The 14274-nt window shown below is 40.6% G+C and overlaps 1 protein-coding gene across 2 annotated transcripts in view; it reads left to right on the forward strand.

Annotated features, from left to right (window-relative positions):
- Positions 1-7314: 7314 nt before the first annotated feature.
- The window catches only part of MAP3K1 (mitogen-activated protein kinase kinase kinase 1), a 74858-nt gene continuing 67898 nt past the window's right edge, over positions 7315-14274 (forward strand). The window contains exon 1 of one of the 2 annotated variants that reach the window (XM_087715515.1): positions 7315-7904. In XM_087715515.1, the coding sequence (XP_087571641.1) occupies positions 7330-7904 (575 nt within the window). In that variant the 5' untranslated portion in view covers positions 7315-7329. Of the gene's footprint in view, positions 7905-8403; positions 8495-14274 lie in introns of those variants that run through there. The other variant, XM_087715516.1, reaches the window with a different exon arrangement.

A 14274-nucleotide genomic window follows, 5' to 3' on the forward strand; every position in this document is an offset into this window, starting at 1 on the left:
GAAGACTAAGAAGCAGTAGTGCTGGGACTGTGTCCTAATAAACAAGTACTGGAGGTATCTCAGATTCCTGCAGGCAGGGTCAGTTCATAGAAGTCTGAACATCTCATGATACCAAGTTGCTCAAATGGCAATGATGAAATCTGTGTGTAACTTGTCTTCTGAGAAAGACTGGGCTTGAAATTATGCCAAGTAGTATCGTCCACCAATTGTACCATAATAAATGAGCCAGTTATTGTATTATTATAAAATGTTCTGCAATAACTGCTGCTTCATATATGTCATATTATAATTGTTCCCTGATCAGTATGCATGTATGTCGGAAACATAAATGGATTGCAACTAAAGCAAAAAGTTTCTCAACCTTGGCCACTTTAAGATGTGTGGACTTCAACTTCCAGAAATCCTTAGAGGCTATGGAATTCCAGGAGTTGAAGTTCAGGCATCTTAAACTGGCCAAGGTTGAGAGACACCTATATAGAGTATAAGATAGATAAATATCTCCCCAAGGTATCCTCTTATTCACAAAGCACTTCCAAACTTCTACCATTTCTACTCTCCAATTTCTTGGAAATTTGAAGATGATCTACATTTTTTTGTTATTTCTGACTTCACATTCCTTTCCAACAGGAATAAAGAATGCTACTTATTTAGCATTGCAGATCTTAGATAACAAAAATCCCCTCATTCCTATTCCAACTAAAAAGGAAACAAAATGTATCCTTGCATCCCCCATTCTCATCAGCATGCTTACTTTATGTGCTATGAATTTTTCATATGGAACTCCCACCCATGCCCCCAAACGTAGAGCAGTTTCTAACAGTTGCACAGAAATAACCTGTAGAATTATATTGAAACTGTATTGAAAAATACATACAAACAATTTAATAATATAATCTTAATTGCTGTAAATATAGTCTAGATGTGCGAGTTTATTAACCAATAATAAGATTTATTGTTTGGCTAGATAGTAGTTAAGATAGTAGAATAATATGTTACTTATGTAACATTTCTCAAATCAAATTAACATCTATTAAAATTTCAGGTACATGGAAGATTCTGTTTAGAAATAAATGATATGATAAGAATTCAGACTGATACTTATGAAAGATCTAGATAATTATTTCCTTTTTTATGAAGTTGTTACTTGTTGTTAATTTCTTGTATTTCTTAAAAGATTGCTTGCATTTCTCATAAAAAAGTAAAGATTTCATTTCAGTGAATAGCAATCTTACATAAAGGTTCAGAATGTTGCATAATTAGTTTCATAACTAGTCCATTTTCAATGGACCTTATTCCAACATTCGTATGATGTTGCAAACATAATGATTGTAATAAAATGGTTATCACACAATGGACTGCTGCCCTTGGGTTAAATGCATGGCACACGTGTACACAGTCCTTCTGAACTCTGCACTCTGCATTGATAAAAACAATTGTACAGACTAGAAGTTATAAAAGAGTTGTCATCGTATGGTACTAGCTACCACTGCAACCCTACCTCTCTTACACACATCCATTTAGGATTGAATCAAACTAGAATTCACCAAACTGCAAAACTTGAGTGTTTCAGGACTGCTTCTAAAACAGGTTGAATCCTCTATCCCTTACCTGCCTTTGACAGAAGCACTTCTGGCTAAGTTTCAATTGGTTTGTCCTCATCTGATCCATTTTATATTAAACCATCCTTGAATTTTGATAGAGAAAAAAAGAGACAGAACTGCATATTATCAAGGTATTTGGTCATTTTGGTCACATTTTCAAAAAAATGGAGAAAAGATGGAGCCTTGAGGGAGTCATAAACCTATAGTTATGTTACTGAATGAGTTCCCCAGCATTTGTTATCCTTCTAGAATCATCCTTTCAAAAAGTAGTCAAGCCTCCATAAAACAGTGCCTCTTGAGTTCCATCAAAGACTGATAAGGATGGTATGACTAATGATAGCAAAAGCTGCTGAGAAATTTAACATAATCAAGAAAGATAGTCTTGTGAAATTTGTTCTTTGTATTGATCATCCACTAAGACAGTAATGGTGTCAGTTATCCAATAACTAATTAGAAGTGAGCATAACTGAAATGAATCTATATCAGACTTCTTCAAACCAGGTGGCTTACAGATATCTCAGAAATTCAAAATAATTTTAAATGTGTAGCCAGTTGGAAGAATACAGCTACTGTTCCATTTTACAAGGATAACAAGAGTAAATATGAAAAAAAAAATTATGAGGGATTAGTTTGTTCAGAGTTTCTAAGAAGACAGAATTCTAATTAAAAGAGAATGAAATGTTAACAATGAGCCATGTCTGGGGAAAACAGTATGGGCAGGAAACATTCAGATCAGATTTTCAATGTTCTTATCACAAATGTCTGAATATGAGAACACATTTTGAGATTTAAAGGAACTGTATGAAACAGTGAAAAGGCTTATGGAATGTTTTGTGTAAAGATGAAGCTTAGTTGCTGAACAAGACAAGAGCAGTTTTTGATAGAAGTGAAATATGCATGGGCATAAATTGATTATGTAGTGACTAATTCAACATTGAGCAGCATAAGACAAGGAAATGTGATTTTCCCTCAGTTTCTTTGTGTGTATGGATACATGTATAAGGAATTTTGTGGTGATGTTAATGTTGTATTGATGGGAGATCTGAATCTGTGTGCTTTTAATGTCATGCTGCTGGCTAAACTTGAATTAACTGCAGGTTAGATAGCTAATCGGCTCATAGCTGATGACGCAACAAGAATAAGGATCTGAAAGTTAATATTTCAAAGACCATTAGGGTTTGAACATTTCCCTGTCAAACTCTACCACTTCAAAAGGTTAGACAAGTATAGACTGATCAATTACAACAGGGTGTCAAACTGGATTTGTTTCAGGGATCAGCATTGTAGTTCTCCTCTGGGGGCCGGGCGGGATGGGAGGAAATGGGACAGATGCCTCCTGCAGCACCCCGCCAGCCAAAATGGGGCTCGGGGGGGCACGTGCGGGCCACCCTCTTTCCCAGTTTTGGCTGTGAGTGAGATTTAAGCACCCCGTGGGCCAGATCAAACCCACGAGCCTTGAGTTTGACACCCCTGAATTACAAGTTATCTATAAATGGTGAAAAATTAGAACAGTTGTGTAATTTAGTAGTTTAAAGTGTACAAAATTTAGTAAAAAGATAGGTATATTTTCCCAGAACAGGGCTTATAAAGAGAAACCTAAAAATTAAGTTGACTGCATTGGAAATGAAGTATTCAAGAAATATGTATGATAAAACAAGAACAGAATCAAGAATGAAAGGGTGATAGATGAATATGAATTGAATATCAATATGAATAAGCAGTATGAAAGAAATATATTCCTTTTCTCATGTAGAGAAAACAAATGAAGTTCACATTGTAAAAACAAAAAGCACAGAAGATTTTCTTTTACCTTTTGCTGTGAGACATTCTTAACCCAAGGATTGCCTGTACTTGGTGGTTATATTAGTGCCTGTGAACTCATTGGAAAATAAGGCCAGCTATTAATGTTGTATTCCTTTCTTGTGTATATTTTAAGTAAGAGTGTTTGAAGCCATAATTTTAAAAATAGCCTTAAAAAAACAAAAAACAATCTTCATGAAACCAGCTGGACTTGCTACCAAGAAAGACTATAGCACAAATCCTGAATTTAACTTTCCATCCACTATCACTGTCAGAACATTAAATGTACACAAATCTTCTAGATTTTGGCATAGGAATAGATCATTGTCAGATGTTCTCAAAAGATTTTTCTAAAATTGGTGGTAGACAAGTAGTTCTTTATCACTGTGTAACAAATGTTGTAGTTAATTTAGTGGTTAAGGTACCAAACTAGAAAGCAGGAGACTATGAGTTCAAAGCCTGCTTTAGACATGTTAGCCAACTGGGTGATTTTGAGCCAGTCCCTCTCTCAGCCCAACTCACCTCAAAGGGTTGATATTGAAGGGAAAATAGGAGGAAGATGTTTTGGATATGTTCGCCGCCTTGAGTTATCATAAAAATAATAAAGACGAGATACAAATTAAATAAATAAAGCAAAAAACCACCTGTTATGTTAAACTACCAGGGAACATCATCCAAATGCTCCAACTTCTGATTCTTAAAATAATACTGAAATCATATGTGAAACATATTATGGATTCAAAAAGGTATATTGTAAAGTGTGCCTCTAGGCATTCCAGAGTTGGCATCTTCCTTTGTTGGAAAGAAAAGATATCATGAGAATTTTATTGGCCTTCAACTATATTCAGCAAGATAAGATTTTCTGTTGACTTAACTCTTCATTGCACAATGTCTGAGAATTTCCCAACTCCACTTCAGTTTCAGCAGCCAATAAATCTGTATGGTATGGATCCAGCTATGTAATAGATTTGACAGATCTCTTTTAAGTCTATGATTCTTTTGCACGATAGACATAACCTTGTCATCTCTCCTCCGGCAACTATTCACTTCTGAACACTGTGATGCATGATTAGGGATGACCTGGTCTGTCATGTATTAGCCATTTTTTTCAGTCTTGTGAAGCACCACAAAGGAACTTGATCCTTTGTGTTTTTAAAATAAAAATTGCAATAATAATGAGAAAGAGGATGAAAGAGCCATGGTGGAATGATTGATGTGGTTGGAGTTCATTGAGGAAGAGATTCATAAAATATAACACAATATACAAGAATTATTACAAAAATAAGATGGATGTCCTTCTCTTTCATGACAAAATTATTGAATATTTGTAAACACATTTCCAGCATTAGCATAAAGTTCAGATTTGAGGCTACTTGTATTCCCTTATCCCAAAGGTGCTTTTTCAAGAGGCAACTGGACTTTCTGTTTTTATTTGAAGATACTTTGCTCCTCATCCAAAAAGTTTCTTCAGCTCTGACTGGATGATAGGCAAATGGTGAAATTATTCTCCACCATCCAGTCAGAGCTGAAGAAGTTTCTTGGATGAGAAGAGAAACATCTTCAAAGAAAAATCAGAAAGTCCAGTTGCCTCTTGAAAAAGCACCTTTGGGACAACCAGGACCTGGATGACTGAGAATCGCCATAGACTGTACTCCCTTACATGAGAGCATAATTTTACATAAGGTTTCCTTCAATGATCAGATAGGATAGGCAGAATCAATTTTGACAAGATGGTCACAGCCCAGCACTGTGCTGTGGAGGGCTTTAAAGGTTAAAACCAGAATTTTGAATTGAGCATGGAAGCTTACTGTCAATCAGCGTAGCAACTGTAGAGACAATGTCTACCTGCCAGCAATCCAATCATTGTCTTCAGTACCAGTTGTGAGCAATCTTCAAGATGGTCCCACATAGACTATATTACAGCAACACTGTATGGTGACAACAGCATGACCCACCATCATCAAGTTTCATGGCTTGAGATAAGGTTATATGTAATAAATCACCCAAAGCTGGATAAAGGCCCTAGTTTACAACCTCTACTTGTTATTGAAACAAAAACTGAAGTCCAGAAGGACCTTTAAGTCAGTCACCTGCTCCTTCATGAAGGGAGTACTGTAACCCTGTTCAAATCACAAGGGGGACCAAGGTTCTGAAAAATAAAGTTGCTTATGGAAAAACATCACCAAAGCAGACTGGATATGCAGTCAAGGCCTCCATGCTTACTTTTCCCCATCCAGGCCTTCATAGCCTTCAGACACCAGTTGATATCCAGTCTGCTTTGGAGTAGCAATACATATTTTAATATCATCACCACCCAAACTGAGAGAGGATCTCTATCAATAACTTCATTTAATAATTCAATAACATTGGATATAGGATCAAGTTTTATAATACTCCTTGTTGCAGCAATCAAAACAGGACTGCTTTCTGCAGGACTATTGTCTAGAACCGTTCACTTAAATAGGAGCATATTCATCATAGAACACTGCTCCTAACTCTCTAGTCTTGCAGGCAGTCTAAATGGGTACTTTACTTGGATGATACAAAACTATGTTGAGATGTCTAATATGGCTCAAGAGCCAAAGTGTTTAATTTCTCTGAACCACAAGGCTCAGGGAAAACTAGATATACCTCATTGTTTTCTAAGTAGATGTGAGAAAAGGGCAAAGGAGAGTATCAAATGACATTCCAGTAACTAAGAATGGAAATGGCACGTATAATACTCTAATGTTGCAGTGAGTTGCAGTGTCAGGATGCCACTTAGCCTATTCATGAGTTTCTCCAGGAGCCATGACACTGGTTTACAAGTTCAAGATGCCAATCCAAAAAGTAATGTGAGATTTGCTAAGAAATTACTGAATTGTGGAAGCCATTCAAGACTTCTACTTTTGGTTAAAATGCCTTTCATGTTGTAGAATAAATTGACCAGAGAAAAATGTTTGTCATAGTAAAACAACCGTGCAATAAAACTAAAACACAACAAAACCCTGTTATTTATAACTTGGATTTACACAGCACAGGGAGATGAAAGCATTTGATCCCACCATGATGCAAGTTAATTTGTGTATCTCTGTTTTATGAAAAATTAGAAAAGGACAATTGTTAACTGTAGAATAAGGGAGGCATGCCAATGCCATCATAGAGTGATTTATTAACTACTTCTGTTTAGTTTCCCCAGCAGAGTGACAGAACTGACCCCCCCCCATTTCAAACTTTTGGATTTGAATTTTCCATTCCCAAGAAACAAATCTTTCAGCACGTAAGCCTTCGCCTGAAGGTCTTTACTTCTCGTTCCCGACTTACAGGAAATGCCAGAATTATAGGGGGAGTCCTGAAAAAAAAACATCTCTCCCCCCCCCCCCCCCGTTGCCGTTCAGGGTGCTTCCATCCTTGCTAAATGCCTCAGAGGTCCACCAATTGCCTTATTTCTGCTGACCGGACAGATACAACAGCTTTTTCACAAGGCAGATCGGTGTGCAATCCTCCCGAAGAGCAAGCAAACGGAAGAATCCCTAGTGAAGAGCAGGCACTTTCCCCCAAGATACTGTTTCTCTGGTGGGAACGCAGGGCAGCTGAGAGAAGAAACTTGGTTGGGGCGGGGGAGGAAGCGAGGAGGAGCGGCCAAGGCGAGCGCAGAGCCAAAAGCCAAATGCACCTGGCCGGCCAGAGGCGGCGCTGAGAGAGCCCGGCTGAGCAAAACCAGCCAGGGCGCCCCTCAGGTTACCTATCGCCTCCGCCCTCTTCCTTTCTTTCTCTTTCCCTCCCGCAACCTGGGCCCGCCCATCGGCCCAGTTCTCCTCCGGCTACGCAACCGGCGTAGGCCACGCCGTAGGCGTAGTGGCCGTCCGGGGAATTCGCTCCCTGGCCGCTCAGAGCCGGTGCGCTTGACTGACGGAGGGCGAGTGTGGGATGTGACCCGCCAGAGAAAATGGCGGCGGCAGGAGGACCGGCGGCGGCGGCTGCTGCTGCTGGGGATCACATCGCCTCCTCGGGAGGATTATCTTCGGAGAACGAAGCCGCCGCCGCAGTTGCCGCCTCTGGAGCAGCGCCCGCCGAAGGCGCTCCGAGCCCGAAGCCTTCGCGGTACGGCAGCGGCGCTGCACCGGTGCTTGTCGCGCGGCTCCCCACCGGAGACAGCGGCGGCGGAGGCGGCCAGAGGGAGTCGCGCTCAGACTGGAAGCGGAAGCAGCTGCGCAAAGTGCGGAGCGTGGAGCTGGACCGGCTGCCGGAGCCCGCCGAGTTCGTGGAGCTGCCTCTTTGCCTCACCAGGATCGCCGGGGGAGCCACGTCCTCCTCCTCCTCCGCCCCCCAGCCCTTGGCCCCGGCGCCGCGCTCCACCCCCGGCAGCCCCGCGTCCTCCCCCAGCCGCGGCGGCTTCCTCAGCGCCGGCTCCCACGACCCGCCGCAGCCGGACGTCGGCAGCCAAGCGGCGGGAGCTGGCGTCGCCCAGAGGATCCCGGAGTTCCTGCCGCCGCCGCCACCCCCCACTTCAGCCGGAGCTGGGTGAGTGGAGCTTCGGGGTATACGCGGGCGGGAGCTGGCGTGGCTGCGGGTGACACTTGAGAGCGGCCTTGGCCGAAGGGAAGGGGTGTCCGGGGACGCGGGGGTCGGGGCTGTTCGTGGCCGCCGACTTCCCTCCATGCCTGCGCGGGCAGGTAACGCGGCACTTGGGGCGCCGTGCAGAGAGAGGACGCGTGTTTGCAAACACTCGGGCGAGCCTCGAGAGTTGCCTGCCTGCCTGGGAGCCTGGGATTTGTCAGGGAAGCCGGCCAGGGGTCGCTTTCGGGGGCAGGTCAGCGTGCGGCGCTGCTTCCCAAGCATTGTTTTGGCAGCAAACTCCCCTGCCCAGCGCACGCCTCCTTTGCTATTTTACCATCCCTCAGAAGGGTTTCTTCCTGGCGCTAACAGCCCCATTTTGATTTCTGCCTCTGCTGTGGGTTGCAGAAGGAATGTGGGCGCGCTTCAAAGGGGCGCCCGGGGCCGCAAAGCCATTTCAATACCTGCCCAGCGGCGGTTGCTTGAGAGAGGCTTTGAAGTTTGAATTGGCCGGAGTGGTGGAAAAAGGACCGGATGTCCCAGCCTTTTCAGTTTGTGTGCGGATCAACCCGCTAATTCTTCAGGCGATTCTTTTCTTTCTACTAGTAGGAGGATCCAGAGTTGGGGAGTGGAGAGGGTGGGGGAAAGGAATGGGGATGCGGGTAAACATCGCTGTAAAATGCGGCGAAGTGGAGTATTTTAGGTTGGTTTGCCGTTTAATTGGTGCTCTCAACAGTTCAGGCCGGGAGCGCGTCTGTAGCTTGTTCCCCCCACGCTGTTTGAAAATAGGGAAATCTGTTTACGGAGTGGGAGAAAGCAGGGGTTTTTTTAAAAAAAAATAATCCATATGCCTCTTTACCCGGCTGCCGTGAAAACAGATATAAATTGAGATTTCAGATGACAAGTCTTGAAAACAGTGCATCGATTTGTCTTCGTTGCTTAAAGTTAACTGACGATGCAGAATTCGCCCTGTTTTCCGGACTGGAAACATAGGTTTCAGTTGGGGATATTAAATTAAATCGCTCTGGTTTAAGTAGAATAGAATAAAATAGAATAGAATAGAATTCTGTATTGGCCAAGTGCGATTGGACACATAAGGAATTTGTCTTTGGTGCATATCTCAGTGTACATAAAAAGACAAGATACATTCATCAAGAATCATAAGGTACAACACTGATTGATAGTCATAGGGTACAAATAAGCAATCAGGAAACAATCAATATCAATAGTAAGGATGCAAGGAACAAAGTTACAGTCCTGTAAATTTGACAAGAGTGGTAGAGTTTTTTAATACATATGTTAAAGTGCTCTGATTGCTTTTTTTAGTAACCCTCAGTTCAGATAAATGCATTTTCCCCCTCAAAGCATTTTACTAAGGGTTGGTGGAAAAATGCCCTTATAGTCAGTAAGGGGGTGCTCTGAGACCTACATTCTGCATTGCTTATGAAGGAAGCCTGATCCTAAACAGGAATCTCAGAAGCAGATCACCTTGACCTCCGTATGACTCACTTTTAATAAGCATGTTTAGTCTTACAGTCTTAATATACAACTATTTTTTAAACTACTTGTACAACCAGATCTAGTCTAAGGCTGCCAATAATCAGTGGTTCTGTATATACTCATAACTTGTGAATTTGCTACTTTTTAAGCAGTTATGTTAGCATATATGATTATTAAAACATGTAGCAGATAAGCTGCTAACTGAAACTGAATTCCAAGCTGGCACATGAACTGTGTACCCTGATTATGGAAATGCATTTGTAGAAGAGCTAGCATTGAAGTAAATTAATAGTATTTCACTGAAATGTGTCTCTGTTCAGTGTGTGCTCATTATATGCCATAGTGATGTTGGCTATTTTATCTCAGTAAACCTTTGCACCTGTAAATCTCATTTGAAAGATTTATTGTAATGTATTGGCCACAGAAAGATCATCATTTCATGAATGTTGCATTTGTTGGAATGTGTGTTGCTTGTACATGAGAAATTTCTTTGTTACAAATAAGTTACAGAAATTTTGCACATTTGGGGGTTGGGGTACTCATTGAAATAAATTAAAATTAATTGCTGAGAAAATATTTATACATTCTGGAGAAATCATTTTACTTACTGTAAATAGCTTATCTCTGCATGGAAAGTATAGATTTAATTGAAATAAATCCAACAAAAATAAAGGTAGTGCAAATTGTAATTTCAATATGTTTAAACATTGAATAGCCATTATTACCCTTGTTAATATTTCTGCTAAATTAGTGTGTGTGGGTGTGTGTGTTTGCGCGCGCGCATGCGTGCATGCATTCAAGTCATTCGTGACTCCTGGTATTGCATGGATAAGCCCATGCAGTTTTCTTGGTGAGATTTTTGGAAGTTATTTGCCATTATCTTTTTTCTAGAGCTGAGGGACAATGGCTCAAAGTCACCAGCTGGCTTTGTGTCTCGGGCAGAACTAGAATTCAGTCACCTGGTAACTAGCATGGTGCCTTAAACTGCTACACTATAGTGGCTGTAAATGGTAAATGCTTCAACTGAATTCTTAAAATCTAAATCACTTTATTACATTTAATACAGTAAGTTCAGTAACTTAATATTAATTCCTTTCATATGGTCTTCTTGAAATAAGTAGATAGTACAGCTGCTTTAAGGCCCTCGCATATTTCTTTCTTATCTATGATTGTTCACCCTAGGGTTTAAATAGTTCCTACTTCATCACATTTCTGAATTATGAATACTATTTGCAGTATGTCCCATCATTCTAATTCAAAATGCTTATGAAATAAAATAAAAATCTCTAACTAATTCTGGGCTAAGCAATTAGCTGTGCATAATAATCTGTTGTAGATTGGAATAGGGATAAAAATATCCATCCATCCATTCAGGGATTGGATGATTACTAATGCAGTATAACATCTCCATTTGGAGAAGGTTGCAGCCGCATAGAGTGACTTTCCTTGCTGAATATGAACATTATGTTAGTCGTTACAGTTAATTCAAAGGTAAATAGTCTTAAATTATTCAGTTCCCCAAATATTTAACTATGATAATAACGTGCCTTCCATGAAATAAAAAAGTAAGGTAGCTTTCTTGACAATGTCTTAATTTTACCATGTTATTGTAGCCCTCCATTTATTTTGCCTAGCAAAAATAAAATTGAAGATCCAGATTAGTTTTTTCGTGTACTTTAATGTTACTTATTAATGTGTACTTTCCTTCAGTAAATGCTGATAGAATTACATAGTATTAATTTTCTTAAAGAGTGTGGAAAAGCAGCTTTTGTAAAAGTAAAGCTGTGGTCTTGAATGTTTCAAAATACTCATGTCCAATGGTAATGGAATTTTAAAAAATTGAGTTTTAATGATAAATTATTTTCTGAAATTTAGGTTACAATCCAAATACTGGAACCAAGCTGCATTAAGCTCAGTGAAACTTAGCCTGAGTATAAGGATAAAGCTACACTTCTATAATTAAGGAGCCTTCTTGGTGTAAATATGATTTTTCCTATCTATCTATGAGGAAACAGTCTTAATGCTACTATAATAAGCTTTTTATAGATGAAGATTATAACTTGAATTCCTGCTAAGCCCTTATGCAATTTGTCTTTCAAAAAGTAAACTTTATATTTTCATTACCAACAGATTTCTGATGTTCCTATGTATTAATGTATTTGTTTACATTGGAGTGGTGGAGGAAAAATAGAAATTGTACCATAATGATAATTGAAAATACGTAGCTAGACAATCTTGTGTTATTGGACCTAACTAAAAATTAGGTTTTGTATATGTAGAGACAATGTTCCCTCTAATTTTTTTCAGTGTGTGCGGAAAAGTATAGTGTTTGAGTGGCACATTTTCATGCCTGAGCACCTGAATTTTTTTCACAGATGTTTCACAGAGCAATTTATTTATAGGATCCGAATTGGAATGGAGAAAAATGGTTTTGTGCGTCCGTGTGTGTGTGTGTGTGTGTGTTTGAGTGAGCGAGGGATCCCGTAAGGGAACTGCGCCTATTTAGAAAAGGTAAATTATTGCAAACATAATCAGTCGAAGATAAGTATGGGGACAGGTTGGGCGGTAGAGAGAAAGGGATAAAAGAGTGGGAGAGAGGAAGAAAAAAGAGGGAAGAGAGACAGAAAGAGACAGAGAAGGAGAGAGAAAGTGACAGAAGAGTGGGAAAGAAAGAGAGAGAAAGAGAGACAAAGAGAAAGAGGGTGAGAGAGACAGAAAGAGACAAAGAGGAGAGAGAAGGGAGAAGGAGAGAGAAAGTGACAGAAGAATGGAAAAGAAGGAGAGAGAAAGAGAAGAGAGACAAAGAGAAAGAGGATGAGAGAGACAGAGAGAGAAGAGAGGAAGAGGAAAGAGTAAGAGAGAACATCTCATTTCAACCCTGAGGTGCAAATATTCTCTTTGATTGGTAATTTTATTTGTCCATTTACTATCCAATACTCTCATTTCTCCTTAAGTTCATCAAGAATTCCCTTTTTTTATTGAATTTATCACAATACCTTGAGAACAACTTTTTCAGCATAGCTTTACAGCTATGTAAAATATATAGTAATTTAGGTCAGGTTTTCAGAACATTAGTCTATTTATAAATCACTAAGTGCAAAGAAACAGAATTCAGAAGGTTGGCTTCCCTTTTTGTAATTGCCTATTGTCTGCTTGATTTTCTACCTACATTTTTGATAATTGATATTCACTGTTGACCCAAGAAGCCCATCATAGAAAGAAACCCTTCCTATGAACTTTGTTGGGTTTCCATGGAATGAACTTTGATCTTTTTCTCAACCATACAGTAGCATATTCTTTCTAAGGAGGATATAATCAAGATAGTCCATAATTGCCTATCAGTTATACATTTTTTAAAGAGTAAAACATACAAATACAAATACAATTTTAAACATACAACCCCCCTCCCCTCCCCCCCCCGCACGGTGACAGTCATTCACAGCCCAACTTTTTTTCCCCCCCTTCCTCATTGTTAGGTCTCTAAGCCACATCTTCCATTACAAATTCAGGGATCTATTACAATACCCATGTTCACTTTTAACTGTCCCCGTTTTAAGTCCCTGCTGTTCTCCTTGTCGCCCACTTATACCATAAGTTCCAGCTAAGGTAATGTTCCGTTTCTCCTTTGTCCCTCAGCCAACCCGTCATTCTGTCCATTTCTGCACATTCATAGATCTTTTTAATTATAGCATCTTCCGACGGTATGGTAGTGGATTTCCAAAATTGTGCATAAGTTATTCTTGCGGCCACAACATAATTGCCTATCAATCGAATAGTATGGCGATTGACAATCTCTTTATATTTCAACTCTAACTCTTTCAGTCTTAAAGGTTTGGTGAGGAGAAATCCAAAAATTATTTTAAAGAGGGAAAAAAATGTTTGCACAATTGCATCCATGGAGACATGTATATATACACAACACACAGAGAAACAAGCTTAACAAAGTACTAAGTCTGCCCACCAACTATCTCTCTCTCTCTCCTCTCTCTCTCTCATTAATGAGAGAGAGAGAGAGAGAGAGAGAGACGGCCAGACGAGAGGGACTGCAGAGGATCTCCCCGAGTCTAGGGCAGCAAGTCATTCGATGGGAAACTTGCCTCTTGGAAGGAATGACCCAGCTTGGCTCCCGCTTTCTATCTGCCACCCAACGACTGAACGGAGAAGCAGGAGAGATGAGGCAGGAGAGACGAAGTGGGAGCTTAGCTGAGTCATTCCTTCCAAGAGGCAACTTTCCCATTGAATGACTCTCTGCCCTAGACTCGAGGAGGCCCTCTGCAGTCCCTCTCGTCTGGCCGGGATGCCAGCGAGAGTGTTGGGCTGAAGGAAGGAGGGATACACACGCTCGCGCTCTCCCTCTGCCCCCCTTCTCTCTCACACAAATGGCAAATCCAAGCAGCCATCCCATGCCTTCTCCCAACCCCCACACCCCTTCTCTCAGCTACTTTCTGCCTTGTGGACCTAGAATTGATTGCTGTCTCCAGGCTGGCTGTCCTCTCCTATTATCGTGTAAGGCATCTCACAAAAACCACTGTGTGGCAGTTGGAAACTGCTGTTCGGTGTTTTGTTGCCACGTGCACGGCCGTGCATCCGCGCAGCTTAGAGGGAACATTGTGTAGAGAGGGTTTGAGAAAGATACAATGGAGTAATAGGACTTCATTCCAATATAATAGTATGCTATATATACTGTGTAGTAGTAGTACACATACTGTGTGTGTGTATGTATGTCTCTGTGTGTGGATCTCATTAGTACAATCATTATTATAGTTTAACTTCTAGACTACTGGACTCAGTCCCAACTGAATAGCAAAAGCCACACTAATTAAACTTTGAAGCATCA

This window comes from Thamnophis sirtalis, unplaced genomic scaffold, assembly GCF_051295495.1.
Source record: "Thamnophis sirtalis isolate CommonGarterSnake01/CBP01778 unplaced genomic scaffold, rThaSir2_p1.2 scaffold_5, whole genome shotgun sequence".
Classification (NCBI taxonomy): Eukaryota; Metazoa; Chordata; class Lepidosauria; order Squamata; family Natricidae; genus Thamnophis; species Thamnophis sirtalis.